General features: G+C 53.3%; 1 protein-coding gene across 1 annotated transcript in view; it reads left to right on the top strand.

Moving 5' to 3' along the window:
• Positions 1 to 11,558, top strand: part of NOS2 (nitric oxide synthase 2) — a 30,185-nt gene extending 18,627 nt beyond the window's left edge. Inside the window, exons 17-26 of the mRNA XM_087826022.1 lie at positions 925 to 1,057; positions 1,895 to 1,973; positions 2,743 to 2,924; positions 5,207 to 5,370; positions 6,536 to 6,743; positions 8,592 to 8,679; positions 9,111 to 9,232; positions 9,540 to 9,688; positions 10,600 to 10,794; positions 11,406 to 11,558. Of these exons, the coding sequence (XP_087682148.1) occupies positions 925 to 1,057; positions 1,895 to 1,973; positions 2,743 to 2,924; positions 5,207 to 5,370; positions 6,536 to 6,743; positions 8,592 to 8,679; positions 9,111 to 9,232; positions 9,540 to 9,688; positions 10,600 to 10,794; positions 11,406 to 11,525 (1,440 nt within the window). The 3' untranslated portion in view covers positions 11,526 to 11,558. The remainder of the gene's footprint in view (positions 1 to 924; positions 1,058 to 1,894; positions 1,974 to 2,742; positions 2,925 to 5,206; positions 5,371 to 6,535; positions 6,744 to 8,591; positions 8,680 to 9,110; positions 9,233 to 9,539; positions 9,689 to 10,599; positions 10,795 to 11,405) is intronic.
• The last annotated feature ends 1,728 nt before the right edge of the window (positions 11,559 to 13,286 follow it).

Consider the following 13,286-nt stretch of genomic DNA (forward strand, 5'->3'; position numbering starts at 1 on the left):
TCCTCATTTCCCCGGGAGAGATGCACTTTAAGCAGGTATCCCTGGGTGGGAGAAGGTGTCTGGGACACCTCCCTGCCTCCTGGGAGCTTTGGTTTAAGACCTTTCCCTTTCTGATTATTCAGGGCACCTCTTGACAACCTTGTCTTGTTTCAAGTCTCCCAGCCACAGAGAGCTTGGAGACAGGGACCACACAGTTGAGTTCTTTGGGCCTGTGTCAGTAGGTCTTTGTTGTCCGCGGTTTGACTCCCCTGATTTAGCAAACTCCTCATTGCAGCGAAGGGTTTCACCCAGTGGTGCCTAGGAGCACGGGCTTAAGTCAGGGACAACGTGATTCCCAAGCCCAGGACTCCTCCAGTGATTCCACATCAAGAAAATGGGAGTAATCAGCCCTGGCTGGCGTTGCTCAGTGGTTAGAGCATTGGCCCGCACACTGAGGGATCACTGGTTCCATTCCTGGTCAAGGGCATGTACCTGGGTTGCAGTTTCGATCCCCTGCCCAGGTCCAGGCATGTGTGGGAGACAACCAGTCGATGTGTCTCTCTTATATTAACGTCTCTCCCCCTCCCTTCCACTCTCTTTAAAAAAAAAAAAAAAATCAGTAGAGAAAATGTCCTCCATTGAGGATTAGCCAAAAAACAAAAAAAAGAAAGAAAGAAAATGGGAGTAATCAAACCTCCATCATGGTGCAGGCATGCAGATAAAATGAGATACTGTCCATGTTAATATTCATCCTATTGGCAATAGCTACCGTGTGCCAAGCCCTGGCGCCTCTTTGAGCCTTTGCAGCAGCCCAGTCAGATAGATACATGTGCTTAGTAATTGAACAAAGCACTCAGCTCATTGTAAGGACCTGAAAAATAGGCACCCCAAGGGTGGTGGTGCTGCTGCTGCTCGTTAACACCGATTCACTGTGTCTTCTTCCAGGCAGCCTGTGAGGCATTCGATGTCCGAGGCAAACACTGCATTCAGATCCCCAAGCTCTACACCACCAGTGTGACCTGGGACCCGCGCCACTACAGGCTCGTGCAGGACTCTCAGCCTCTGGACCTCAACAAAGGTACCTGCTTCCCTGTACCATGGGGGGCTTGTTTGCCCTTCCTGCCAGGGTGGGGTCTTTGGGCCACAAGCCTGTGGTCGGGGAGAGCCGTAGGACCCCCTGAAGGGGGGGACATCTGGCCTAGGGCTGCCAGGTGTCTCTCTTGTTGCCCCAAGAGCAGGTTGGGGTGCCAGAATCGAGGCCTTGCTTGTGTCTGAGGGCCTCCTGTGTGCCAGGCACTGTGCTGGGCTCTGTGTCCACCTGCTCTAAGCGAGCCCTGGCACTCATCCTACAAGAAAGGCACAGACAGAGGAAATGTACTTCAGGGAGATGAATTGAGTTGCTAGCATGTGGCCAAGTTGAAATTTGAGCCCTACCCCTCCAACTCCGATGGCAGCCAAGTATAGTAAAGAACATTCTGCAGAGGCCATTCCAGAACATTCTACAGCCTGTGAACTCTAAGACGTGCCCTCCAGATGCCGTGCCTCCATCTTTCCCATTTTCTTGTCTCATGAGGCTGGTGGTCCTACAGATTTCTGCTTGTTTAGGATATCCCCAACCTTCCTGGCGCTCTCATGCAGACCCCAAGCCACCAGACGTCCTAGAAACCCCCATATTTGCGCCCCCAGGTTGCATTTTCCAACACCTAGCAGCAGCACAACCACCCTGTCAGACCAAAGGTCTTGATTTCTGATTCAGAGACACAGTGGGGAAAAGCAAAAAAAACCCTCCCGCGACCACAGCGGGACATCCTGAGGGCAGTGTCCGCATGTCATTGACTCAGACACACGGAGGCTGCCCCACCAATGAATGCGTAGGAGCAACTTGGCCATTTCACTGCTTCTCTGTCCCCCACAGCCCTCAGCAGCATGCACGCCAAGAATGTGTTCACCATGAAGCTCAAATCGCGGCAGAATCTACAGAGTCCGAAATCCAGGTGGGGTAGAGCACAGGGCTCTTGGGTGATGGTCCCCAGGTTTCGTTTTAATGAAGGAAAGACCAGAGCAAGTCAGTCTTTGAAAACAGAGACGTGTCCGATGGCACTAGTGTTGATGCCACTGGTGAGGACCAGCATGACTGGAAACCCCGTGGCCACTTGTGCCTTTACATCTGGTCTCCATTAATCATGGGCCAGTTTTCCAGCGTGGGAACTGGGTACCTTCTTCACTTCCTGCCCTTTGTCACTTAACTCTTTCACCAAAAGGGGAGGGCAGGAGAAACTTAGACCATTTGGCTCGCTCTTAAGAACTTTCGGGAAAACTCTAGCAGGGAAGGACATTCTCTGCCAGGGTGAGCCCGTGTTGTGGATTCTCTGTAGGTTTTGTTTCTCTGTGCTGACCTCCCCCATTCATTAGGAAAACTGGGCTTTGTTCTAATAAGAACAGGATTTGTGCTGGGGACAAGGAGAAGTTTGTCCCAATGCCTACATATCTCCTGGAGGGATGCTTTCTTTGGGCAGTCTGTGGTCAAGCCCTTGTGGGCTCTGGAGGACTGCACAGGGGGGGGTCCTGCCCATCCTCTCCCCACTGAGAGGCCCCAGATCCCTTAGGTGCCCCAGCCTCAGGGCATGCTGGTGACCCGTGCTCATGGATCCGGGCAGGAAAATGGAAGGAGGGCATATTTCCTGGGGAAAGCGGCCCACCCTCCAGGGAGCTCTGGAGGAAATCCTGGTGACGTGACCAGAGGCTTCTTTTATCTTTCTCCAGCCGCTCCACCCTCCTGGTGGAGCTCTCCAGCGAGGGCAGCCAAGGTCTCAGCTACCTGCCGGGAGAGCACCTGGGGGTTTTCCCAAGCAACCAGCCGGCCCTGGTGCAAGGCATTTTGGAGCGAGTGGTGGACAACCCCGCACCCCACCAACCCATGTGCCTGGAGACCCTCAGTGAGACCGGTGAGCCCTTTACATGGACCCTACGCTGAGGTGGCCCCAGCATCCTCCCACCAAACCCCCTCCCAGCTGACAGGGCTGAGCCTGGGCCTGCGCTGCAGACAGCTAACCCTGACCTTCCTGCTGGGGGGGGAGGGGGGTGGCACTAAAGCAGCCTTACAAGCATTCTCAGCCAGCTGGCAGGCCAGCAAAAAGGAATGCTTCTTTGGGACTGTGTGCCCACCACCAGAGGCTGGAGAGTCTTTTCCCTTCGTTCTTTTGCTTATCTGGCCACTTTTTTGATGATTCACTTATTTTTCCATTGAAATTTTAACTGGTCACATCTATATAACAGGCCCTGGGCTAAAAAGTGAATGAGACTCAGTGTCTTCCCTCAGGGAACTCACTAGTACAGGAGGCAGAAATGCAAGAATATTCATCATAATAATTATTATAATAGTAACAGTAGCAGTTAGCATTTGTTGGATAATTCCTATATGCCAGCATATTACATGCATTGTCTCTTTGGTCCCCACAACAGGCACATGTGTGCAGCTTGTGTCATGACATAATCGAGAAATGTGGAAACAGTGTAGAAATGGTGAGGTTTGAATGTTCAAATCCCTGATCCATTACTTACTAGCTATGTGATCTTGGGCATATGAGCTAATTGCTCCAGGCTTTATTTCTTTTCTCTAAAACAGAGATAACAGAGCCTTCTTACAGGCTTGCTGTGAAGAGCAAGTGAGTAGATACAAATGCAACCTTTACCATTTCTCGAGGGCTTATGAACTTTTGTCTGAGAACAGTCTCAGCGAATACACCCTTAGAGTCTCCTTAGGTCCCCAAATATATAACCTCTTCACATTGTCGTGGCATTCTAATTTCAAACTGCTTCCTGCCCAAGGGTCTGGTTTATTCCCACCTTCCCTGGGCAATGAGCAGGGGCTCATTGAGAGTGTGGCTCCTCCTGGCCATCCTCACCCAGGAGAAGATATTGTCCAGGGCACCCCCTTTTCTGTGCTAAGGTGAGAGTGAGGCTCTCGATCTATGTGGTGAGCACAGCACAGGGTGGCAGGCACTAGGAGAGGTAAACTAATGAAATCTTCAATCACAGGCCTCCCAGCCATGGGACTAACTCCCTGACCTTAGCTTCCTCAGTGATAATGACACCTTCAAGAATGTGTCCCCCTAAAGAGAGTGGCCAAAATAGGAAATTAGGGGTCAGAGAAGCAAGTCTGGCATTGTATCCACTGTCCAGGAGATGTGAGAGAGCCCGAAATGTCGGGGCAAGGGAACAGAGATGTCTTCATGATTGTAGAGAGACAAATGTGGTTCATCAGGCCTTGGGTCTAGGCCAGGGGTAGGGAATGTCATTTGGTCTGACCCTGCCAAGGCCTCACCAAAGAGGCGCAGTTCCAGCCATCATATTAAGGGTGAGTTAATTAAATATTTAACCAAATATAGCTGGCTAATTTTTAAGTTGATAGTTTTGTATGGCCACAAGTGATTTTATAAATATCCAAATGGCCCTTGGCAGAGAAAAGGTTCCCCACCCATGGTCTAGGTGAAACAATGTAATACTAATATTTTTACCTAACATTTATTGAGCACCTGTGTCCCAGACACTGTACCAACTATCATATTGCACTATTTCATTCAATGCTCACACAAACCTAGCGAGACAAGTTTTCTTATCACATCCATTTCACAGAGGCAGAACCCAAGGCTCAGAGAATTGAGTCACCCAGCTAGGAAGTGGGGAGCCAGAGTTTGAACCCACATCTACTGGCCCCCGTGTCTATGCTACGATGACTCTGTATACAGCCCCTGGGACTCCTTGAGACTCATCACCTCACTCGGGGTGATTGCGGCTCTCCTAGCACCTCCTGGTATAGGATCCCAGCGGACTGCAGTCATGGGCTTTTCTCTAAACAAACAACTAGCCTCTGGGGCAGACATCAGTCTATGGTGGATTTGGTCACTGTGAGTCTGCAATTCACCTGTGGGTATCAGGTCTGGGTGAGAGAGAGACAGGACACTGGTGCATAGTTACTTTACTTTATTGGATTGTGTCATTGCGGGTCCCCTTTGAGGGCTGTTGATCAGCCTTCCCTGCAGCCCTCTCTGTGCACTACCTTCCTGCACATGAGTTGAGCACGTGAGGCCTGTTGTTCTTCCTGGAGCCAGAACTTCAGTGTCTTCTCTCCCTTGCAGCTGGGAGGTGGAGGGTGTCTACCCCAGATGCCTCATCTCTCTTTGGGAAACCTAAATGGGGCCCTTTTTCCATCCTGACTCATTTCCAGGCAGCTACTGGGTCAGGGACAAGCGGCTGCCCCCCTGCTCACTCAGCCAGGCCCTCACCTACTTCCTGGACATCACCACACCCCCAACCCAGCTGCTGCTCCGAAAGCTGGCCCAGCTGGCTTCAGAAGAGGCCGAGAGGCAGAGGCTAGAGACCCTGTGCCAGGTGAAGTTCGGGGCTGGTGGGTGAGGCAGTGACAGGGTCCTGTAGTTGGGGGAAGCCAGAGCTCAGAGATGGCCTTTCACCTCCAAGGGGGATCCACCCCAACTGTCCAAAGCAAGACTTGTCAAAGTCTGGTGGGAAGTCAGGCACCCTCTCTCATCCCATTTCTAGTACACAATTGCGTTGAGTAAACTGGATTTTTATGAGTGTCTGTGGGATGCAACCAAAGAACATGTCTTAAGAAGTTAACTAGAAAAAGAGAGCCACTGTGTTTTGTCTGTCTTTGTGTTTCCAAAACCTGAGACAAGCCTGGGACTAGAAAGTGTTGGAGGATGGATGGTGTGGATGAGTGAATAAATGGACATAGTGACAGATGGGTAGTTGAAATAATAAATTGATAAGAAAATGGATTAACTCACCTGCAATTTTCTAGGCCCAAGTCTTTGCAAAAGGCACTGGATGTTATTATTACATCATCATTGCTAATTATCATGAATCCAGCCACCTTCCCTGCCATTATCCTGTGGCTGTGCTGCTCACTTTTTCTCACTTAATTGTTACATCCCCACAAAGCAGGTGATGATATCCTCATTTCATAGAGGTTAAGTAATGGGGACAAGCTACCCCAACTCTAGAACAAGCATCTCGTCACAGTATCCAGTCAAGATTTGAACCTAGGCCTGTATGATTCCAAAGCCCTGCCCCACATGAGATTATAATAAAGATTTGGCTCCTGCCCACAAGTTTCTGACAGTGAAGTTCTACGCACACAAGTTAGATAAATGCTACTCAGTGGCCTGCGATCTTTCAGGACAGGAAATATTTTCTCTCCGCTTGGTAAGCTCAGCACCCTGGACAGCGCCTGGCACTGCAAAGGGTTTTGCTGGGGGAATGAATGAGTGAGAGGAAAGGAAGGAAGGAAGGAAGGAAGGAAGGAAGGAAGGAAGGAAGGAAGGAAGGAAGGAAGGAAGGAAGGAAGGAAGGAAGGGAGGGAGGGAGGGAGGGAGGGAGGGAGGGAGGGAGGGAGGGAGGGAGGGAGGAAGGAAGGAAGGAAGGAAGGAAGGAAGGAAGGAAGGAAGGAAGGAAGGGGAGGAACCTGGACTGTGACAGCCTCTCCCTTGGTGTGGGGCAGGTGCCCAGAGTCCCTCACACTGCTCTTGCCTTCCAGCCCTCAGAGTACAACAAGTGGAAGTTCACCAACAGCCCCACATTCCTGGAGGTGCTGGAGGAGTTCCCTTCCCTGCGGGTATCTGCCAGCTTCCTGCTTTCCCAGCTCCCTGTCCTGAAACCCAGATACTACTCCATCAGCTCCTCCAGGGACTGCACCCCCACAGAGATCCACCTCACCGTGGCCGTGCTCACCTACCACACCCGAGGTAAGACTGAGGCAGAGGCTTTGGAGCAGCCCAACTATTTACTGGGCAGCTGTTCAACATGTCTGAGCTTTGGTCTCCTCGTCAGTTAAACACCCACCTTGCTGAGTTGTTATAACAATAAGAGGGGGCTGGGAGAGGTTACTCTGAACCAGGCCCTGAGCTCGCCCCTTTGTGTGCGTATTATCAATCATGTGAGTTGGGCACTGTGTGCATTTTACAGGCGAGGAAACTGAGGCACAAACGGGTTAAGCCACTCCTTTAAAGTCACACCATTAGCAAGTAGAGAACTGAGATTTGAACCCAGGTAGCCTGCTGAGTCCAAATTCTTAGCCACCCTACCTCACTTTACAGTCCTGCTACTGTTGGGACAACTTAATGAGATCGGATGTGGAGAGCACCCAGTACTTCGTGGGAGCCCAGTGAGCCTTGGTCTTCCTGAGAGTCCAGCCTGAACACAGGGGTGGTCCTGCCTTGGTTGTTCATTGCTACACTCACTAACTCAGCAGTGACTTGTTCCACACTTCTCTACACGTGGCACCTTAGTCACTGTGGAATACAGCACACGGAGCCCCTGCCCTCATGGAGCTTCCCATCTAGAGGGTGCAATGAAGAGAGGCCTACAGAATAGACAGTTGTCATTATGTAGATGCTGAGAAGGAATGTGCAGGGTGCTATGGGGGCAGAGGATGGGGATGCGCTGACATAGACTGGAAGGTCCAAAACCTTGTCCAGTTGGGCTTGGCTCCTCCACTGGATGGACCATGCCCCTGCCTTGCCCTCAGTAACAGCATTGCCTGGGGTGACAGAGTTGCGGAGCGGGCACACACCTGAGAGCCCTCTGTGCTCTGGGAAGCACGGTCGCACTGTTCTATATGCTACGCTAGCCAGTATCGCACAGGCCCTGTCTCAGCCCTCAGACCAGGAGGGGAGAGGCAGGCACATCCTCTGAGAGCAAGAATCCTTCCAGGGGATAACCAAAGGGACTTCTCAAGTTGGTTGGAGTTCCCTTTAAATTCTGGGTCATTGGGTCCTAGCTGGTTTGGCTCAGTGGTTAGAGCATCGGCCTGCAGACTGAAGGGTCCTGGGTTCGATCCCAGCCAAGGGAACATATCTTGGTTGCAGGCTCAATCTCGGCCCCAGTCAGGGTGCGTGTAGGAGGCAACCAATGGATGTGTCTCTTTCACATCGATGTTTCTCTCTCTCTTTCTCCCACTCTCTCTGAAAAGCAATGGAAAAAATGTCCTCAGCTGAGAATTAAAAAAAAAAAAAAAAAGCTAAATTCTATGTCATTGGGAAGGGAATGTACCCTGGAGTTTCCACAAGTCCAGGAGGGGCCGCACAGATATCAGAACGGACTGGAATGCTCAGGAGGTTGTCCACCACCCAGGTTTCCTCCCAATAAGGACTGTATTTGTGGGGACACTCTGGGCCAGCGACTGTGGCCATTCTCAGGGGCCACTTTGTGCAACTGTCATTGGAGCCAAGTGGTGGGCTGGGAGGGTCCCTGGAGAAAGTTGTAGAAGGAGCATTGGAGTAGGAGTCAGGGAAGCTGAGCTGTGGCCTGATTCTACTGGTACCTGAGTGACCTTGTACAAGTCACTGTCCCTCTGAGTCTCAATTTCTGCAGTGGCAAAAAGGAGGCATACACACTCTCTCTTTCCACTTTCACCAGCTCTGTGTATATGGAGGGTAGATCTCAGGACCAGGAGAAAAACAGCCCCCAAATTAAAGCCCACAGAGTGTCTGCGTGGACAGTTTAAGGAGGCGCATCAGTGTGGGAAGTGCCACTGGGGAGGTTCACACACCGGTGGGGGGGCGATGTTGGTCAGCTCTGCGCTGTCCTTGCAGATGGCCAGGGCCCCCTGCACCACGGTGTCTGCAGCACCTGGCTCAGCAGCCTGGAGCCCCAAGACCCAGTGCCCTGTTTTGTACGAAGGTAAGCACTCCCTCTACCCTGTGGTGGGACCACTGACTCTGGGAGGGATCTGGTTATAGGTGCCACTCTGGCCCCCTTGGCCCCCCTAAAGAAGGCATTTGGGTCACACTGGGCCTCTCTTCTATCTCCTGGCTATAGAACATGGCCAAGTATCTAGCAGGGATGGAGATGACAGTGGTGACGAAGCCCAAAGTACAATGAGGCTCAGCCTCATTCGAAAGGACCCCCGGCAAGGCGCTGGTGTGCCTGGGCAGGGGAAAGGAAGCAGCCCACAGGCTTGAGAACCAAACAGGAGCTCACTGTTTTCTCCAGCCCCCTTCCCACACCACCCCCTCCAGCCACCCCCAGCTCCCCAGCGACAGTCTTGTCTTGCCTGTGCATCCAGCCCATTGTGTCTGAGGACTAGGCCTCTATCTTTCTGTCCCCTTCAGTGCCAGCGGCTTCCAGCTCCCCGAGAACACCTCCCACCCTTGCATCCTCATTGGGCCTGGCACTGGCATCGCTCCCTTCCGCAGTTTCTGGCAGCAGCGTCTCCATGATGCCGAGCACAAAGGTACTGGTGGGGGTTCCTAGGGGTAGAGGGGGGCATCCGGTGGCCAGCACCTGCCTGGGAACAGAGCCGAGCTGCAGGAGAGTCGTGCCACTGCCCACACACGTTTCTTGGCTCCTATCCCAAGTTTGCCTCGGCCCGTGTGGACAAGTGACGCGAGTGCCCCGGGTGTCAGGTTCCTCGTCTGTGGAGCGGGGAAAGCACCAGATAGGGGATGAAATGAGAATTCGAGTTGGGAGCCAGCTGGTCAGGCCTTGAGTTCCTCCCTCCAGTGGCCACCCAGGTAACTGCAGCCTGTTGGGCCTTGCAGGGCTCCAGTGTGGCCACATGACCCTGGTGTTCGGGTGCCGGCGCCCAGACGAGGACCACCTCTATCGGGAGGAGATGCTGGAGATGGCCCGGAGAGGGGTGCTGCACGCGGTGCACACAGCCTACTCGCGCCTGCCTGGCCAGCCCAAGGTAATGGGGCAACTGCCCGGGCGGTGAGAGGAGCATTGAAAGCACAGACGATGCTGGGTGCCCTGGCGCCCCGCACGTCCCTCACTTCCTGAGCCTTCGCCTCAGCTCTCAGCTGTAGGCAGTTATACTGTCAGAGCGAGCTGTGAAGCTATTCCGTTCACTCTTCCAGGAGAAGAGACAGGCCCTGAGACATTCAGGACTAAGTCAGGGCCACATGGTGGGTTAATGCCCTGGGCCCAGCTGAAGGTCCTCCCCCGGATACACAACTGCCTGGGGAGAGGTGGCCCAGGCCGGCTTTATTCTCCAACACAGCAAGGCTGGAGGGCGGCCACTGCTCCCGCCACGAGCCCACTGATGGCTCTGCTTCCCCAGGGTGCCCTTGGCCCCATGAGCTTGGGGAGTTGGGACAGACTCTTGACTCCTCCCTTATGAACTTGTCCTATCAGGGCTCCTCCCAGAGCCTGTGCTCCAGGCCCAGTGCTGGGGTCACTGGGAGCCCCGATTGACTCCTGGACTTCACGTCACTGGGGAGCCCAGGGCTCTGTGCCCTGCTCTACATTACAGTGGAGATCCCGCAGACAGTCTGCACTCAGAGAATCCCTTTTCTGGGGTGTAGGCAGGTGGGCCTGAGAGCCCTGGGCAGGGCAGGTAGCTTGAAGGATGCCTCTATGAAGCACTGTGAATTCAGAGTACATCCAGGACCCACTGGACCCTCAGCTCCTCAAGGGCAGGGCTGTGGCTGGCATTCATCTCTCCAGCCCCAGCCCAGGCCTGGGATGGGCAGGGTACCAGTGCACCTCTTTGCAGAGCCTGGTCCCTGTGCAAAGTCCTGGTGGGGAAGGTGCTCAACCCCCCCCCCCCCCCCCCCCCCAGCAGCAGAGGCCTGGACTCACCATCTCCTCTGGTTTCAGGTCTACGTTCAAGACATCCTTCAGCAGAAGCTGGCCACCGAGGTGCTCCACGTGCTCCACAAGGAGCAAGGCCACCTCTATGTCTGTGGGGATGCGCACATGGCCCGGGATGTGGCCCACACACTGAAGCAGCTGGTGGCTGCCAAGCTGAGCCTGAGTGAGGAGCAGGTCGAGGACTATTTCTTCCAGCTTAAGGTATGGCAGCTGGTGTGCAGGTAGGGGTGCAGGTCAAGGGCATGGGCCAGGGTGCCGGGACCAGGGGAGTCAGAACTAGGGGTGTCAGGCTCAGAACAGTCCTGGATGTCAAGGGAATCCTAGAGGTGGCTGGAGGACAGAGCTGGGGGGGCCATCAGAGGCCTGACTGTACGTCCTGGTCTGGTTGCTCAGTTAAACAAAGGCTGCCAAGCTGCTTTATGGTAAGACTCGCAGAGCCTCGAACGTGCTCCTATGCATCGTGACGCTTCAAAACTGGGAGAAAGTATGTAGCATTCACCAAACGTGTTTATCTCACAGCCCACATTTCTGGGAGCATCTTGTGGGACAAGCACTAGGCAGGCTATTCTGTCCATCATAAAGCCTGGGAGATGTTTAGGTGGTCCCCAAGGGAGCAGGCAGTGGTGGGGGTTAAAGAGTCTAAGTGAGATTCAAGTGTAATCCAAGCATGAGAGTTGGGAAGACAAATGGGTCATGAGTGTACTAGTGATAGGGAAGCGGGGGGAACCTAGGAGTTCCTGTCAGCTTGGACCTGACAAATGAGAGGTGGCTGGACCAGCAGAGCTGACATGTTGATCTGTTTTCCCTTGAAGAGCCAGAAGCGCTACCATGAAGATATCTTCAGTGCTGTGTTTCCCTACAAGGTGAAAAGAGATGGGGCAGCGGGACAGCCTAGCGATCCCCGAGCTCCAGCAGCCCACAGGAGAAGTTAAAGCTGCTGCCGCAGAATTTCATGATGGAGCCAACTCTCCATTATCTGAGGTCACAGGGTCTGGGGAGATGGTGGGAAATTATATCCCAGGCCTCACACCTTATTTCTCCATCTCCTTCCCTCTTTACTTGGCCTGCTACCAAGTAGCAGCCTGGCCTGAGTGGAACCTCTTGTCTCCTTTGGGCCTGCCCTTCCCGGGATAATGGAGAATTGGGGTGTCCCTGGTCCCTTAGAGAGTAAATGCAATGCCAGGCCTGGCCAATAGGTGAGAAGGGTGGATCCTTCTTTTGATTGCACCACTTCAAGCGACCACCAGGAGGCGCTGTCGCACCGCTGTATTTAACCCCACCCTATTCTTGTGTACAGTTATTTATGCCTTTGTATTAAAAAAACAAATCCTAATCAGCTCCTCAGGCCATTTAGGCCTTCTCTGTATGACTCCTTGGTGGAGATATTTATATGAAATGCATTTTATTTTAATCACATTGTGTGTGTGTGTGTGTGTTTCGTATGGGAAACAGCCCTAAGTTATATAGAGTTGGGGACTGGTGGGTGCCACAACCTGGACAAAAACCCTCCACGAAGGGATGTGCCAGCTTGGCCATGCTGCTTCTCTGAGATGGGTGCAAGGTCAGCACATGAAGTACACATCTCAAAACCCGTGATGGGGCGAGGGAGCACAGGCCTCAGCCGAGCCTCTCACAGGAGGCCTCCCTCCCGCGGGCGATGGCAGGGCTGTGAGGCAGGACCTCATGCCGGCTCTTTAGCGGAGGCCCTGACCACAGCCTGTCTCACAGAGTCACTGTAGTTTGCTCTGGGCCTCCTGCTTCATTAGAGTTTGGCCAATAATGATTTGGCACCTAGGTCACAAGGCATGTGAGGTGTGGCTCCGTGTCAAGGACTTGGCAGTGAGTGAAGGACACACATCTTCCGCGGGGAAGGCTGCTGAAGGGACTGAGCCACGTTTCCTTCTCCCAGTGGGAACAAGGGAGGATCTCAGCCAGGGGCTGAATGGGGATCTGGCAGAATCTGGCTCCCAGCTTGGGTTTGGCCTCTGTTACATCGGCTGCCTGGTCCCCCTACTCAGATGGGGTGGTGGTTGGGGGTGAAGTGGACATGCCAACCTGTAGTTTCCTAGCAGTGCATCAGAGCAACGGTGGTTAAGAGCACAGTCACCTGCCTTAGCCGTTGTGGCTCAGTGGTTAGAGATTCAGCCTGAGGACTGAAGGGTCATGGGTTCGATTCTGGCCAGGGCATGTAGCTCGGTTGCAGGCTCGATCTCCGGCCCCGGTTAGGGCAGGTGCAGGAGGCAACCAATCAAAGTGTCTCTCTCACATCAATGTTTCGCTCTCTCTGTCTCCTCCCCTCCCTTCCACTCTCTCTAAAAATATCAATGGAAAAAAATATCCTTGGGTGAAGATTACCAAAAAACAAAGAACACGGTTGCCTGGACCAGTGCCTCTCACAGTACCGTGCACACAAACCACCTGGGATCTTTCCAATGCAGATTCTGATTCAGGTCTGCAAAGGGGCCTGAGATTCTGCATTTTTAACAAGCTCCCTGGTTCTGTATGTACTGGTGGTTGGAGGACTTCACTTTGAGCCAGCACCCTGGCTCCTGAGGCACTGGAGTTAGCAGGGTGTGTTGGCATCATGCGGGCACAGACCTGGGCTTCCCTGCACTGGCCCAGTGGCTGGCAGAACCCCACACACTGGAGCCACTTTCCCCACCACACCCTAACCCCTAATGCCAGGGGACACA

This window comes from Miniopterus natalensis, chromosome 17 (genome assembly GCF_054644295.1).
Source record: "Miniopterus natalensis isolate mMinNat1 chromosome 17, mMinNat1.hap1, whole genome shotgun sequence".
In the NCBI taxonomy this organism is placed as follows: domain Eukaryota; kingdom Metazoa; phylum Chordata; class Mammalia; order Chiroptera; family Miniopteridae; genus Miniopterus; species Miniopterus natalensis.